Consider the following 17,173-nt stretch of genomic DNA (forward strand, 5'->3'; position numbering starts at 1 on the left):
GGGGGGGGGGAGGGGGAGGTATCAGTGCAGTATATACAGTTACATATTCTCCAAAAATCTATAGCCAAATAAAGAAAAGGAATGTACTTAAGCCTGGATAGTCTTTGAAAGTCATTATGTTCTAGACAATATCTTCCCTCTCAAGAACTAAAGTATTATTGGGTTTTTCCTTACACGCAACCCCAGATTACTCAATATCAGCTGTTCTTTATGTGAAAATACTCTAAAGTATGTGTAAAATTAGTTGAGACACTCAGACTGACAGTTGTCTACACATGGTATTTCTTGCCCTATTACATCAACTATTAAGGCAGTTTGAAGAGAGGAAGCTCTTAGAACAAATTTGGTACAAATGGGCACAAACAGTTCCCACAGAGCTAGGATAGTAATAGCAGGTTAAAACCGGCGTGTTAAAAGTGTAGCAATATTGCTTGACAAAAATAAGCCTTGTCACTTGCTACCAAAGCTTTTTCAAAATGGATAACTACCTCTTTGTAACTCTTGCTTTTTATGTCACCTTCTAGAAAGGAGAGGAAACAATTATTCTTTGCCTCAAATAGGTGTGAGGAAGAGGGACTAGAAAATTTAAAGAGGGACTAGGAAGGGGGAGGGAAGGGGAGGGAGTCTTGAATCCTACTACCTCACACCTAGTTTGTTTTTCCCCAGAATGCAATAAAGGTGGTTTCAGCACTCAATCAATTCACTTAAAAAAATAATCCACCAGAACAGAAGCAAAAATACAGATCAGCATAGACTGAGCAGCCATTTGTTGCACAGAAAATTATATATTGAATTAATAGGGATCACTGCCTATGCACAATACTTATCTTGACTTCTGCAGTATATGAAATTCTACGGTTTCATGGAGGGGAGAGTGGAGCTGTCATATTATAGAAAAGATTATGTAATATTTGCATAGAGGTGTTGTATGTGCTCATTGCTGTTCTTACTGGAGTACTAGGTAATGTGCATTTTGTAATAAGTCTATACTCCTACCCTTCAAGATGAGGCACTTTATGGACATCTTCAGAAACAGGCTTGGATTTAGGCAGCTCAATGATTCATTTCACAATACTCACTCTGATCTTGAGCCAGTGCAAAGACCATTTCAATGATCTGCCATATGTCATGAATTCTCAGATTTACAGCTGTTAGGCACAGTTCAATCTCCATCTTGAATGTAGTTAAAAATAACCTAATAAGAAAAATATAGCAAGAGCCTATCTCGCTTTAGCTACACTGAATCAACACTGTGTCTGAAAGTCAATTGACTTCAGACCCATTAAGTAGCATCAACTATTGTTGATCTTTCTTCAGGATAATTCACATTTAGGAGCCAAGGAGCAGAGCGTCATTGGGAGTTGGAGGAACAGCCATCTAGTTTTTTTGCCCCTGTAGTTCAGCAACCCTAAACGGCAGTGGCTATTTGCATTATAGCACACTAATTAACCATCCTTACTCTCCCAAATTAAATAGTAGATTGTTCCGCACCAATGAAGGCAGACAGCAATAATGCAATTTAGAGTTCCTGTACAGCAAGGGACATACATAACGAAGGGAAACTGTTTTTACTGGCACCAACAGCTTGGCGAAACCCTCTCAACTCCAAGTAAGGACAAAGATGGCTCCACGTCATTGAAGAGACTGATGACTACGCTCCCACTAATCTTTAAGAGTGCAATAGGAAGATACATCGCAGCCTCCAGGGTTTCACTGTGGATTTATGTGGACAAATCACATGTCCACATTGTAGAATTCAAAATCTCTGTGTTTGTTCCAAAATCACTAACTGTAGCTAGAAGGTTCATACTAAGAGCACTCCATCACTGATCATTACTTTGCAGTAACCAAGATTCATTAAAGCACTCAGACTGGCTTTTCTGCTAAACCAGTTGATATCCAGCTACAACTGAATATTATCTTTTCTACAGCAACTCTAAAGCCATTAAAGTCAATGGGAGTTGAGGGTACACAGCAGGATCAGGCCCTTAATGATCAAGTCATTCCCCCATTAAGCTTAAATTGGCACAATTAGTCATCTTAACATGATGAGAGTTCAATTAGTTTGATACAGGTTGTGGAATACCAAACAAGTGTTTACACAATTTTCTAGACTACTGTGGTACTGCATTGGTTAAAAAAAAGGAAAGATAGGTTACCTTGAACTATGTCTTACAAGGGCAGTTAGATTAGACAGATTCAAGACCAAAAAAATTGCTGGAGGAGGGGAAATAACCCCCTCCCACTCCCCCCCGCCAAAAACCAGTCCCAGGCAGCCAGAAGTAAATACTTTTGCTAAGTGACTCACTTTCCATTGTCACAGAACTTTACTTCCGTGTTTGAAGAAAGTAATATTAAAAATAATACAGGGGTTGGGATTCTTCGTTTCAGATTTCACTGCCATTGTTTTGGCAATTCAGCAACAAAAATTTAAAATGAGCACTCAGACTGTTTCATAAATATCAGCTGCTTTATAAAAGCAACTGAAGACCAAGTTTATAGTTTATAATTTGATTAATTACTTGTAAATTCCATTCATCTTCAAAATAATTTTATTATGTGGATGAATACAAAATCTTTAAAAAAGACATTAGTGTTTTGAAAACTACTGTACAGATTACAATTTCTTTAATTTTAAATTACACACACATATTAGTAACTCTGTCACCAAAGTATTGCATGAAAATAGTTGGATTGCTACTATGAAATTGACCTAGCAGCTTCTTTCTCTCCTTGGCAGAGATTTTTGTATCTTCATCAATAGTTTTTAGCAAAGATAACAGCTCAGCTTTTGTGGTCTTCTGAACACTGTAGTGATATTCACTTTGATCAAGTTTCTGGCAGAAGGTGTAGCCTAAAGACATGTGAAAGACAGTCAGATAATTTACAAGCAATAGGACAGAATTAGCCATCCTGTAGATTTTACAGGCATGTTTGCCTTTAAGATGGTTTTGTACCTTTCATGACACACCCAGTTTTAAAAAGGATCCTTTGATGCAGTCTTAGGCTGCAGTTTTAGTGAGATTACATATTTGTCCAGATTACAAAGAGAGTGACTTTTAAAACACATTATGTATAGTCTAAAAGGCAATTTTAAGACACTTACCTGTATCCTTATTAGGATCTTGTCCTTGTTGTACAGCCATCAGCTTATCACTAACCATTTTATGTAATGTTGCTGGGATCTTGAACAAGAGAGTAGAAAATATAAACATTTTCTATGGTTAATGTTTTAGGTAGATTTGAGGTGTAGTTTAGTTCAATTGTCTAAGGTGGCTGCTTTCTCAGCCTTACCTTTAAAACGTCTTTTTGCTGGTCCACCAAGAACAAAATGAGGAGGTCAGTTTTTCCTTTGGATAAAGTTTTATTGTTGACAATAGCTTTAGAGAATGTTCTTTTTACAACCATCCTGTTGTCACTCTACAAAATAGAGTGACAATAGTCAGAGGGTAGCGCTATAGTTTTCTTATTTACTAAGTATGGTTAACAAGAAAGCATTACTTTTTTAGTGTACGGTCTTTCAACATTAAATTATATGAAGACACAGAGGTAACCCCCCCCCCCCACAGATATTACAAGTCTGCTGGAAGTTATAAAAGTGCTAGAAATCTTGGACATTAAATTTACCTCTTTCTGCAACTTGAACTCAGAATGATGTGCTGCAATAGCCATGAAGTACAACAGCCTCCTAAACTCCTCTCTAGTTTGACTATCCAAAAGCTTCAAGTAGAGTTGAATTGCTTCTAAAGCTGGTTCTGTCTTTCCATTCACTGGGACAAAACACAAAGTTGAATAGGTTCATGCTCCTATTATATATCTTTTTTGAAAGATCAAAGTCCAGGAACATTAATTTTTAGTAAATTAACCAACAAAAACCGATAAAGTTATCCATTAAACTAGACATATCTAAGCAGAGACTAAGGGCAAGTCTACATTACCAAATTGAGTTGACCAAAGTTACACTGACACAGAGCCACCACAGTAATCAAATGACTTTTGTATGTCCACACTACACTCCTTGCGTCAGCGGTGTGCATCCTTGCCAGGAGCGCTTGCACCGATTTAACCGTCAGTGTGGGGCATTGTGCAATGGCTTCCGAAAAGCAACAACAGTTGCCATAAGCAACACAAGTGTCTGCACTGACACTGCGTTGACCATAGCGCTACGCCTCTCACAGAGGTGGAGTTAAGTCAGCATAGTGCACGAGTTACATCAGCGGGAGCTATGTTTCAGTGTAGATGCTTACAGAATTAGGTCTACGTAGGCTGCCTTACGTCAGCCTAACTCTGTAGCATAGACCAGGCCTAAGCATATCCACAGTGCGAACAGCAAGTTTCTCTTTCACTCTGCTCCTGTTTTAGAAAGGTAATTGATTCTTGTATTAAAATTTAGGAGTAATCTGTCTCTATGCAAGCAAACAAATTTTTTCCATTAGATTATGCAGCCGTAAATAGATTTATACAGATTTGAGGTTTATAATGGAAAATATTTCTCTATCAATTGATTTAAAAATATTTAAATTATATACCAGCTTTGAACCTGTAAGGCAACAGGATGCATACTAACAGAGACAAAGAGATAAACACAAAACTAAACAAACCACCCAACTGAAATAATTTCATTTTTGCATTTGTGTTACTTCTGGCAGTTTCTATAGAATTCTATGCACTGAATGATTTCACAGGCCACTTTGCCTTAATTTCTTCAGTATTCTTAAATGACACATGATCATTGCCCCCGATCAGGCTGCATTTATGCTCAAACAATCTTTAGCAATTCCGCCCCCGGACCCTCGGATTACAGGTGTTTTCCACCTGTACCATGATAATCAGCATTGACAAGTCTGGTGACAGGTCTGTTTGGCTTGCCATTGTAGAACATTCCACACCTGAACTCTCTACACTCATATTTAAGAGATCTCACTTTGTCAACTTCAATTAGCAATTTACATTCCACAAAATAAGATTGAATTGTAAAGTCAACATTACAACCAACTTTGGCAACTTTACAAAAAATAGCTAATATATCAGCATGACCTCCAGTTGTGCCAGACATTGCATTGTGTAGAGTCTTCAAAGGGAATTACTTCTGAAGTTCTTGCTGGCACCAATTGAACTTAATATTTAAAAGTTAATTTACACAAGACTAAGATAATCTCCTCCAGTAACTCTCTGAATAGCAAGTGGCACACTTCAGAAGAGGATTGGTAAAGAGAGATGGGGCTCTGTGTTTTCAGTATGCTGATGACTCCCCGCTGTATGCCTCGATCTTGTCTGATTCAGATGATGCACTTCAGGTAAAGTCTAGTCAAGTTAGGGGCATGGATGAGAATGAGCTGGCTCAAGCTAAACCTAGAAAAGACTAAAGGCAGCGATGGTGGAAGCAGCTGGACGAGATGGCAGAGATAATCATAAGAATGGCCATACTGGGTTAGACCAAAAGGTCCATCTAGCCCAGTATCCTGTCTGCCAACAGTGGCCAATGCCAGGTGCTCCAGAGAGAATGAACAGAACAGGTAATCATCAAGTGACTCATTCCCTGTTGCTCATTCCCAGCTTCTGGCAAACAGAGGCTAGGGACACCATCCCTGCCCATCCTGGCTAATAGCCATATTTAAAGTGAATCATATTAGGTTATTCACCTCTGAAGTATTTTTAAATGAAATATATTATCCACAGTGTGGGGTGGGGGGAGCCACTAGTGAGCTATACACATATCTACCTAACGAAAACCAAACTAGGCTTAAAAGAACACTTGGTAAATTCTAATGAACGAATACAGATATGACAAAATGAAGTTGTATGGAAGTAGATATGGTAACTTAGGCCTGATTCTCTACTGCTTTACATCTTGCGTAATCATTTACACCTGTATAAAATACAGTCACATCAAAAAGTTAGAGTTTCATGCCCACTTTGCACAGGTGTAGACAATCTGGCCTTGAGGCTCCTAAGTTAGAGTTCTCTTACTCAAAATTTAGGCCACAGATGCACCGCTGCTTAAGTACAGCTGCATGGCTGCATCACATGTGGAGAAGATACTCTGACAGGAGAGAGCTCTCCCATTGGCATAAAAATATATATATATTTTTTTATATTTATCCATCCACCCACGCAAGCAGCATAAGCTATGTCAGCAGGAGAAGCTCTCCTGCTGACATAGCACTGTGCACATGAATACTTATGTCGCTCGGGGGGTGGAATATTCACACCCCTGAGCAACTAAGTTTTGCCGACATAGGCTTAATTTTTAGGACTAGAGTTTATACCTTTGTAGCACAGCAGTCAAACCTGAAACCTGACAGCTATGTACCCAGTCCTGCTGTCCACTCACCAGATGAGCCTGGGATCTCAGCTTCATTTCATTTCACTTACCCAACAGCTCTGTAATTCCTGTGTGGATGTCAGACGCATGGCTTAACAGTGGCTCCTTCTTTTGGCTGTAGTATCTACCAATGGTATCAAACAGCAGTAGTTTCCATGCGTCTGCTTTATCAGGTTGACTAGGCAAATTTCTGCTTATATCCACCACCATTTGATCTGGAAGATACTCCAAGCAATCTATTGCTGCAGAGAGCCACTCATCAGTCCTAGAAAGAAAGACCATTATCCAAAGATCAAGAAATAATTCTATGAAGATACAGACATGAAACAGTCAGCCAGCTGAATTTTGACTCCAGAGGACAAAAGACTCTGCAAATACATTCATGTAAATGTTCAAACAAGTAAATGAAAATATGTTTGGTGCTCAGATGCTATAGTAACGGGCAAAGCCTAAGAACCTAGACTGAGAGTTTAGGATCAAAGTTAAGGGTTTAAACGTCTGTTCCTCCATTATTTGCTTTTCAAGATCGGAGTTTAGGATTCCTTCTGCTTGAAGTACTTGTAATCTCATTTAGCTGGACAAGGTCAAAGTGGCATTCTATGTATGAGGTGTAATTACCAGACCTGATCAGAGATTCCTCAACTTTGATCTGATCTTAACAGATAAGGACAGGTTTCAATACATATTTTTAATAGCAGACTATACAATTTCAGGCTAAGACTTTTTAAACTAATGATTAAGGATTTGAAATCTCTTAAGTACACTGAAGAGATTTTTAGTCTGCTCACTCACGGTTGATTAAGAGTTTCCAGAATCCAAAAGAAGGAATTATACAGTCATACTTAGTTTTAGGTTCTTTTTTTGTTGTGCAGTATGGTTAAAGAAAACATTTTATGTTACCTATCCTCACTGTCATCTCCTCTAATCAGGTGCTTTTCTTTTTTTGTCTAATTAATTTCTCCCCACTCAGAAATAATTTACCAGCACCTATTCTGATCAGAAGTGTTAACCCTTAAAAACTACATTTAATAAATTTCAAGGCAGATGATGTTGGCTTACTGCATACCTCAGCATGCTTTTATATTTGCATACTTCAGGTGTGAGAAGTTTAATTCCATGCTGAACAATGCTAACCTTTTGAAACCTCAGGGAGTTGACACAGCAGTAATACACAATTACGACCAAGCCCTTCATTAAAAATAAACTACATTACAAGATTACACTGTTAATACTTTAATATTAAAAAGGAGAGTGCACTTAATTATTTTCCAGCTGATTTTCCACTATTTGCTGTAATTCCAACGACATATCTATCTGGAATACTCAGCAGAAGAGGATAAGTTATAACTCTAATTCCCCATAGACAAGTGGTGTCCAAACTTTTCCTATTGCACCCCCCTTTACCAGTAATGGAATCTGTCCACACACATCCCCCTCCATTACCGCACAGTTGGTTCAGCAGGGAATCTTGGGTTGGGGTCTAGCCAGCCAGAGGGCCCTCCCCATCTCCTGCGGGGGCTGGCCCAGGCCCAGCTATGCACTCCCTGAACATTCTTCCATGCCCTCCTTGTGGGGCATGCCCCACAGTTTGGGGACCACTGCTATAGACTCAACTTAAAAGTTTCCTATCAAACCAGAGTTCCTAACACCTCACACTAAAAGGATGATTGGCTAAAAGAAAGTCAATTCACCATGTGTAGAAACCCCTTTACTTAGAATAAAATAGACCATAATTGAAGGTGGCTGATGGACAAGCTTATCTCTCTGTCCTGGAGAAATCATTAAACACAGTCCCAGGTCTAGTCTCCATTTCTGTCCAACAGCTTCTTGACTTGTGTTGCATGTTGCTCACAATCTACAAGTGTTGGAAAATTAAACCCTATTTTGAGTGTTTACATCTCCATGTAATAAGGTAGCCCTTACTGGAGAATTCACCAACTTTGCTAAGTCAAATGAAAAAACAGTGGTATTTTGCTGCCATTTTAAAAGTTTATTTTAAGACATTTGGGCACTTTTGTTCCTTACTTAACTATCAGTGCTTTCAGAGACCTTCCAGGGATCAGCAGTAATGGTCTGTGTTGAATCTGATGTTAGCAAACTATATCACTATTCAACCCAGTCAATAGATACCATCCATGCCTGTTGTCTTTCATGCAATAAAGGAGGCTGATTTTATTATGCTTATTACAGTCATGCCTATGGATGAATCAACAACAGGCCCATTTGTGCTAGGTTTCTATGTGACTTAGGAAGAGAACAGTCCAGAAATGCTTCCTGCTCTCACAGTTAAATAAGTTTCTACTTACTGAGAGTCACTGAAAGCCTTGAGAATTTCTCTGTCTATGTAGTTGCTTGTGATGATGCATCCCGCCTCCTTCTTGGGTTGGGGAAGCTTGGACCTAACCCCTTGATGTTCAAGTAAAGAGTCAAGAAGTGGAAGGTCCACAAGCTGCAGCAGACGAGCAATTGTTTGTTCTTGCCATACTTCATTAATAACTGGGAGGGGTTGGAGCATGTAAAGACAGTGAGATCCTGCTAGTGAAGTGAAGAGTCAAGAAAGTTACAATATTTTTCTTTCCTCTAACAGACTTCAGTGTTCTCTTAGCACCCGGTTCCAGTAACAAGGAGCGGGTTTCTTATCAACTTTAAGGGCATTTTATCACAGCAAGAGAAAAGAATTTGTTTAGTTAGCTGTTAGAGTAGGAGAATTACCTTTGTATAAGTCTGAAATGCTTTACATTTTTTGTACTCTAACTTGCAAGCAATCTTTGTCATAGATAAGGAATCAAGTCAGGTAATTCATACTCACAGGGCCTTCTGAAGAAAGAAAGGTTTGTTGAAGATTTTAAAGCTCAAACAATGACTCTTAGCTGAAGATCCCTACCACTTTTAGGGCTTCCATAACTGAAAACTAAAAGACCTGTCTACTGTAGTTTCCAGGAAGTATATTTGAATCAAGCCAAGAGAAGGAAACATCTAGCAATAATCCAAAAATCTAAATTTTACCAACAGTTTAAACTGAGTGAGAAAACACGAACTGTCAGCCACCATTTTAAGCCCTCTCATATAAAGCAATTAAGGGGGAAGTTTGGAGACTGGGTAGAGCATATGCACATTTTGCGGGATAGGAAAAGGGTTCGAACCAACAATGAGTTAGGTCTATGATGAAGTCAGGTATGACTGTATCTTAAAATGTTAACGGACAAACAGGGAAGATTTCTGACTCCAGTTTGAATCTGTGCCAGCCAGTGACAGTAGCATGTTCTCCCTCAGAAATTTCTACACTGATGTATTGTTTAAACTGGAGATAACGGATCTCTGTTAAAATCTAAGCTAAAACAAAACTTCAGTGCACAATGTTCTCCTTGTGTTTTGAACTTTGAGTTTCATAACAAACACTGAAGAGAGTCTAGCTTAACATCTTTCCTCCAATTTAAGACTGGAAAGGTGTATGCCTGTTGTGTTAGTATTAGTCCTTCCTCTTTGCCCCACAAGTTGTTGGGACATCTTATTTGGCTTACCTTGACGAGACAAACGTGCAGAGAGGTTTACTTCAGGAGCATTAGCAGGTTTTAGACTCAAGTTTTCCCAGAGATCTTCTAAGCTTTCTGATTTGACTGGAGGATTAAATGCCATTTTCTCAAGTCTGAGACAAAGAGAAAGGGTGATCCAATATCAGGACTTCAGAAATAAGGGCCCATTTACTTATTAAAAATCAAATCTATACACATGAAACCGTGACTACCCTTGGTGCCAATTAATAAAGAGCTTTATTTTTAAAAATCTTATTGAATGCTTCTACAGAATAACGGCAGGGGAGGGGCAGGCGGAAGAGAGCACAAAACTCCTAAAGACTGACGAAAGTAGAGTAAAAGTGCCTCTGAGCTTCTTGTTAAAATTCCCTTTGCTCTCATTGCTCTGCTCCAGTTTGAACTATGCAAGGGAAACTGACATTCATTTCACTTCCTTACTACTTGTTCATGGAGTAAAACAGAGCAGCACCAAGTGACAAAGCTGCACAGAGTGCTATAGAGGAGGGAAGAAAGCAAGTCACCAATATCCCTAGCTCACTGCCACGACTCTCCATCCTAGGCTGCACAGATATCACGGAGCACAAAAGCAGTGCACTGTTTGGAAAGCTTTTCTGCCTTCACTGTAGCCACAGGCAGCACATATAGACGCAGCCACTTATCAGGACCCAGCTAAGAGCCATGAGCGCGTGTACTGGTTCACTATTGCCTCCCCTTTCAGGCCTGGAATTGGCAGGTCCCTCTGAAGCAGCAGGGAGTTCTCTTCCAAAATGACCCCTGAAAAATGGAAGAAATAAAACAGGAGAACGGGATGTTCCAGACACAGCACACACCCCCGATGAAGGATTTGTTGGGATTAGGATATAGTTTGTGAAGCAATAAGAGGTGGGAACACATCATTGCTAAGGCAGTACGGAAACAGCCTGTGAGACAAACTTAACATGAACACAAATGTTTGTAAAAAGAAAAGGAGTACTTGTGGCACCTTAAAGACTAACCAATTTATTTGAGCATGAGCTTTCGTGAGCTACAGCTCACTTCATCAGATGTTTACCGTGGAAACTGCAGCAGACTTTATATACACACAGAAATCATGAAACAATACCTCCTCCCACCCCACTGTCCTGCTGGTAATAGCTTATCTAAAGTGATCAACAGGTGGGCCATTTCCAGCACAAATCCAGGTTTTCTCACCCTCCACCCCCCCACACAAATTCACTCTCCTGCTGGTGCTAGCCCATCCAAAGTGACAACTCTTTACATAATCAAGTCGGGCTATTTCCTGCATAGATCCAGGTTCTCTCACATCCCCCCCACCCCCATACACACACAAACTCACTCTCCTGCTGGTAATAGCTCATCTAAACTGACCACTCTCCAGGTTTAAATCCAAGTTAAACCAGAACATCTGGGGGGGGGGGGGGTGGTAGGAAAAAACAAGAGGAAACAGGCTACCTTGCATAATGACTTAGCCACTCCCAGTCTCTATTTAAGCCTAAATTAATAGTATCCAATTTGCAAATGAATTCCAATTCAGCAGTTTCTCGCTGGAGTCTGGATTTGAAGTTTTTTTGTTTTAAGATAGCGACCTTCATGTCTGTGATTGCGTGACCAGAGAGATTGAAGTGTTCTCCGACTGGTTTATGAATGTTATAATTCTTGACATCTGATTTGTGTCCATTTATTCTTTTACGTAGAGACTGTCCAGTTTGACCAATGTACATGGCAGAGGGGCATTGCTGGCACATGATGGCATATATCACATTGGTGGATGTGCAGGTGAACGAGCCTCTGATAGTGTGGCTGATGTTATTAGGCCCTGTGATGGTGTCCCCTGAATAGATATGTGGGCACAATTGGCAACGGGCTTTGTTGCAAGGATAAGTTCCTGGGTTAGTGGTTCTGTTGTGTGGTATGTGGTTGTTGGTGAGTATTTGCTTCAGGTTGCGGGGCTGTCTGTAGGCAAGGACTGGCCTGTCTCCCAAGGTAGCCTGTTTCCTCTTGTTTTTTCCTACCCCCCCCCCCCCCGATGTTCTGGTTTAACTTGGATTTAAACCTGGAGAGTGGTCAGTTTAGATGAGCTATTACCAGCAGGAGAGTGAGTTTGTGTGTGTATGGGGGTGGGGGGGATGTGAGAAAACCTGGATCTATGCAGGAAATAGCCCGACTTGATTATGTAAAGAGTTGTCACTTTGGATGGGCTAGCACCAGCAGGAGAGTGAATTTGTGTGGGGGGGTGGAGGGTGAGAAAACCTGGATTTGTGCTGGAAATGGCCCACCTGTTGATCACTTTAGATAAGCTATTACCAGCAGGACAGTGGGGTGGGAGGAGGTATTGTTTCATGATTTCTGTGTGTATATAAAGTCTGCTGCAGTTTCCACGGTAAACATCTGATGAAGTGAGCTGTAGCTCACGAAAGCTCATGCTCAAATAAATTGGTTAGTCTTTAAGGTGCCACAAGTACTCCTTTTCTTTTTGCGAATACAGACTAACACGGCTGTTCCTCTGAAACGTGACAAATGTTTGTAGGCTGTTAGCCCTTCTGTCCCTGCTCCCTCTCCACCCACCTCCATATTTTACTCGATTCCAGTCATGGCCTACTGGATCTAAGTGTCTTTCCTTCTTTTCAGCTATCCACCACATGATGGGAGAAATACCATAGCAACTCCAGCTGGCCACTCATTTCTGCTTTAAGCAGCTAGAAATAGGAAGTAAAGGACTGCTTTATAGAAGTATAAAGATAATGGGCCAAATTCATCCCAAAAATAAAGGCAGTGCAATTATGCCAGGGATGAATTTGGCCCAACAACTTTTATATAGCAAATTTCTTCAAACATTCATCAACATAGGAATATGTATAATGTTTTAAAATGGTAATAATTTTTTTCCATTTATCTAACTCTGGACAGCAAGACTAACCGGATTAGTCTCGCTTTCTGATTGCATGTGCAAACTTTGCAGAACTGTGGGCCATAAGTGCAGCTACTCAGAAGACAGACCTCTGTATACATAAAAGTAGTTGTTTTCGGGGTTTAAAACAGTAAATTTGGGGCCTAATTTACACAAATCTTTTTAACAGCTAGGGACTTCCAAAAGTGGCAAGACAGTAATAATTTTGCAGTTTTTCTTGGGGACTACATGGCTCAGTCAATTGGTAATGAGACAACCTCTGGATTACTAGCCTAAATCCATACCAGAATTGCAGTGACTGAACATTATTCCATGTGATTAGTGATCAGATACCTCCATTAGATGAGACTGATGGTCTCAATCCACTTAGTGGATAAACATCCCATCTCCTCCTCCCCACAACTAGCTCCTTGATTTCAGTCCTTGTGACTTCTTGGACAGAGATGGCAAGGGCTGAACCGACATAGAGACTGAACTTTCTCATTTGAAGATATGGTTCCAACAGGTAACAACCACCCATGCTGTACTGGTTTTGTGGATGGAAGGGATTAGCTGGATGCCTTTCAAGAAAAACTAAATACACAAACCACAAAAAATAGCATTATTTCCCCACTGCAAAGCATCTTATCTTTGCATATCATTGAGTACTAACCTTTGATGGGTACAATGCACATATTCTCTCTCAAATAGACTGTCTTCTGGGCTAGGTACATTTGTCAATCTATAGAGGCTGCAGCTACTATCTTCGAACATGGACCGTTTGTCTTTTCCAAAGACTCTAGTTGAAACTGCCTCAAACACTTTGTAATCCATCAGTGCTTGACACACTCGCACTACTTTAGCACGGGAAATATCGACATCCCCAAAATATTTGTTCTGGAGGAGATGAGCAAAGATGACATCCACTGCATCAGAGCCAATAAAACAGTTATTAAAGTATTTCAGGTTCTGTCGCCGCTTTTTCACTTCCACTTGAGTCTGAAGAGCATTGATGATGCTGCTCCATACATATGTTGCTCCAAATGGCTTTTGTGCTAAGCTGAAACCTAATGGCGGAAGGACAGGGAAAGCATTAGTAACGGCATTTACTGTGATTTGCCGATAGCTTGCTCTGCAGTTTTTCAGAATTATATACTCTCTTCAGAGCAGACTATCACTCAGCCAAGAAAAAAAAAAAGGCAAATGTAGTACACTGGTTTCATGCATGCTCTTTCCCCCAGCACCTCAGCCTGCTACTTATTCACAGCTAAAGTTCTCCTGCCCCTTAACTGGTAGCATCCTGTGATTTTCCACTCAAAGTACCTTGTTCAAGACACCACTGACAACCAACATGAGATATATATAGGGGACCACTTACACAGACATTTATCTTCTACAGAATTTAAAACCACCAGCAAGTTAAAAAACTATGGACCCTATAATCCCAGCAGTTGCATGTTTGGAACTCCCTGGCTTCTCTGCTATGGTTGCCAACAGGATATGTTAACCATGTTAATTTTCATACAGATTTCTGATAGAAAGCCCACCAATACAGGAAAGGAACACATCCTCGCAAGTATACACATGCGCCCCAAACCTATGTAGCGTTTACACATACTAACTTCCACAAGCAGCCAAACGGATCATATAGCATCTCCCCTTTTATTAAATATATGGCCCTGTTTCACTTGTGGAAGCAAAATTCAGGAGTTAAGAAAGTACTGTCAACATTCACTGGGTCAGTCATGGCTATCCAGCAGCACATACCCTGGTAGCAGCAATATTCATTGACTGATAAACTCAAAATTCAGCTCAAAGTTAACAATAATAAATGGGCCATCTTGATTATCACTACAAAAGTTTTTGTCTCCTGCTGATAATAGCTCAACTAATTAGCCTCTCACAGTTTGTATGGTAACTTCCAATTTATCTGTATGTGTATATAGATATATCTATTTTTACTATATTTCCACTTTATGCATCCGATGAAGTGAGCTGTAGCTCACGAAAGCTTATGCTCTAATAAATTTGTTAGTCTCTAAAATGCCACAAGTACTCCTGTTCTTTTTGTGGATACACACTAACATGGCTGCTACTCTGAATCTAATAAAGCGGACATTTGAAAAAATAACTCTGCTCAGTAGAAAGCTCCTGATGTCAATTTATGTTTCAGGACCCTCTGGTACGAAGGAGATGGGAGCAGAGAGGCATCACATTCATAATCCTGGTCAACAAATCAGGTTAATGTTAATTTCAAGAAGTCTTGGAATGCTGGGGAAGTTCCAGAAGACTGGGGGATGGGGGGGGAGGGAAGTGGGGAAAAGAATCTAATGCTGTGCCAACATTTAAAAAAGGATAAACCAGATGTCCTAGGTGATTATAGGCCTGTCAGTCTGACACTGATCCTGGGAAAGATAACAGAGCAGCTGATACAGGACTCAGTTAAGAATTAAAAGAGGGTATTATTATTAATGCCAATGATACGGGCTTATGGAAAACAGATCCCATCTAACTTGATTTTTTTTTTTAAATGAGATTACAAGTTACAAATCAGCACTGATAATGTTTGTGGATGACACAAAAATTGGGGGAGTGGTAAATAATAAAAACAGGTCACTGACACGAAGGGATACGAATTGCTTGGTAAACTGGGCACAAGCAAACAGTGTGTGTTTTAATATGGCTAAATGAAAACCATAAGCATCTAGGAACAAATAACGCAGGCCACCTTTACAGGACTATCCTGAGAAGCAGTGACTCTGAAAAAGATTTAGGAGCTGTGGTGGATAATCAGCTCAACAGGAGCTCCCAAGGTGATGGTCTGGCCAAAAGGGCTAATGCAATTCTTGGACATGTAAACCGAGGAATCCAGAATAGGAGTGAGAGGGTTCAGAGAAGAGCTGCAAGAATAATTAAAGGATTAGCAAACTAGTCTTACAGTGACAGACTTGAGCAGCTGAATCAATTTAGCTTAACAAAGAGCAGGTTAAGGGATGACTTGATTGCAGTCTGTAAGTACCTATGAATCTATACAAGTTACTAGAGACAAAACTAGAGTCTCAATTTGCAGCTTGTGCAGCTGTGGAATATAACCCAGAGATGCTTAGCCTCTTATGCAGAAACACTTTTCTCCAGAAGTTTGGGACTCAGGAAACTCCAGGCAAGTTCTGAAATACTGTCAATAGGACAAGGAGTCAGCCAGTTGCATATCCTACCCAGCGAGGGAGCAGTGCTGCTAGGGTCAGGTACATCTCAGATACCAGGATAAAAAACAGTGACACCACAGTATGCTGTGCCAGGGTCAGAGTACACAACTCCCCTTCGCCCCCACAGGATGGAGTTGACTGTTACTTGCTCATACCCACACTAGATCCCCTCATCGCCCCTCCCTCACAATGCCAGGCTCTGGGCAAAGGGAAAAGGGTAACTTCTAGGGTCGTTGGGGACAGAGAGATTTCCCCCCGGGCAGAGACACCTCCACAGAGAATGGGTTTGGGGCACCGAAGACACACCTGCGTGAGCCCCACCCTTGCAGGCCTGGGGAAAGCGCCCTCAGACCAGACTGCTGGGGGGGGGGGGGGGAAGAGCCTCAGGCAGGCAGCGCCTCCACAGGTTCAAGGACACGTTCCCCCCACCCCCGCTGCTCCCTCTGCGCAGACACATCCCCGCTCCCAGCAGCTTTTCACGCGGGTGCGTGCGGAGACGGGACCGCGGGGCTGAGCGAGGGCAGCGTGCGGGTCACGCCTCGGCTCGGCTCCCCCCGCGGTGTTTCCCACTCACCCCGTCCCCCCCTCGGCCCCGGCCCCGGCCCCGGCCCGTACCCGGGGGCTTGTTAGCCGGGCTGTACACAGCGCAGAGATTCAAAGCTGCCGCCTTCTCCCGCACGCCGGCCATGTCCGGCCGCTCCCAGCGCCGCGAGCCGACTGCGCCCGCAGCCGCCGGCCCAGCTGGGATCTAGCCGAGGACGTGGGCGGAGCCTTCCTGAGCAGCGCCCCCCTCCCCATTGGCTTATCTAGGCCCCGCTCCGTCCTCAATGTATCCGCCCCGCATGCCAGACCCCGCGAGCACGTGAGGTACAGCAGCGTGGGCGGGGCAGGGCCGTGTCCGCACCCCAGTGCCTGGGGGAATGAGCCCCCGCTTCTCGTGTCCACCTGCTCCGCCCCCAGTGCCGGTTTTAGTGTCTCCCTTGTTTCCACCGCCCCAGCTGAAGGATAACGGGAAACATAATTTAAAACGGGACAGCCAGTTATAATAAAATCAAAACCAGGCGCTCAGGGAAACGGCTCCCTGCCCATGTAAGGACTTTTAGCACCTAAGGAAGGCACGCGGACTTGTCTTCAGGTTGCAGTGGTGGATTTGGGGGGGGGGGGGGGGAAGAGAGCTGACATGTTACTGCAAGGCAGTTCGCATACATTCAAAATTTCTCCA

At 41.8% G+C, this 17,173-nt stretch overlaps 1 protein-coding gene across 1 annotated transcript; it reads right to left on the bottom strand.

Annotated features, from left to right (window-relative positions):
* Positions 1 to 2,534: 2,534 nt before the first annotated feature.
* On the bottom strand, positions 2,535 to 16,711 carry DEPDC7 (DEP domain containing 7). Its single transcript, XM_048853468.2, has 9 exons — positions 16,567 to 16,711; positions 13,419 to 13,812; positions 9,847 to 9,971; positions 8,632 to 8,821; positions 6,376 to 6,590; positions 3,628 to 3,770; positions 3,295 to 3,420; positions 3,107 to 3,185; positions 2,535 to 2,854 (listed from the first exon to the last, which is right to left on the bottom strand). The coding sequence occupies exons 1-9, from the start codon at positions 16,637 to 16,639 to the stop codon at positions 2,640 to 2,642; spliced, it is 1,560 nt and encodes a 519-aa protein (XP_048709425.2). The 5' UTR covers positions 16,640 to 16,711; the 3' UTR covers positions 2,535 to 2,639.
* Between the last annotated feature and the right edge of the window lie 462 nt (positions 16,712 to 17,173).

The sequence above is a fragment of the Caretta caretta genome, chromosome 6 (genome assembly GCF_965140235.1).
Source record: "Caretta caretta isolate rCarCar2 chromosome 6, rCarCar1.hap1, whole genome shotgun sequence".
NCBI lineage: Eukaryota > Metazoa > Chordata > Testudines > Cheloniidae > Caretta > Caretta caretta.

Bases quoted from the DNA above. Each gene is read 5' to 3' on its own strand.
- DEPDC7 (XM_048853468.2), bottom strand. From the start codon at position 16,639: ATGGCCGGCGTGCGGGAGAAGGCGGCAGCTTTGAATCTCTGCGCTGTG. The intron at 9,972-13,418 runs GTTAGTACTCAA...TCTTTGTCTCAG, and splicing joins GTGCATTGTACCCATCAAAG to ACTTGAGAAAATGGCATTTA. The intron at 8,822-9,846 runs GTAAGCCAAATA...AACCCCTCCCAG, and splicing joins TGCACGTTTGTCTCGTCAAG to TTATTAATGAAGTATGGCAA.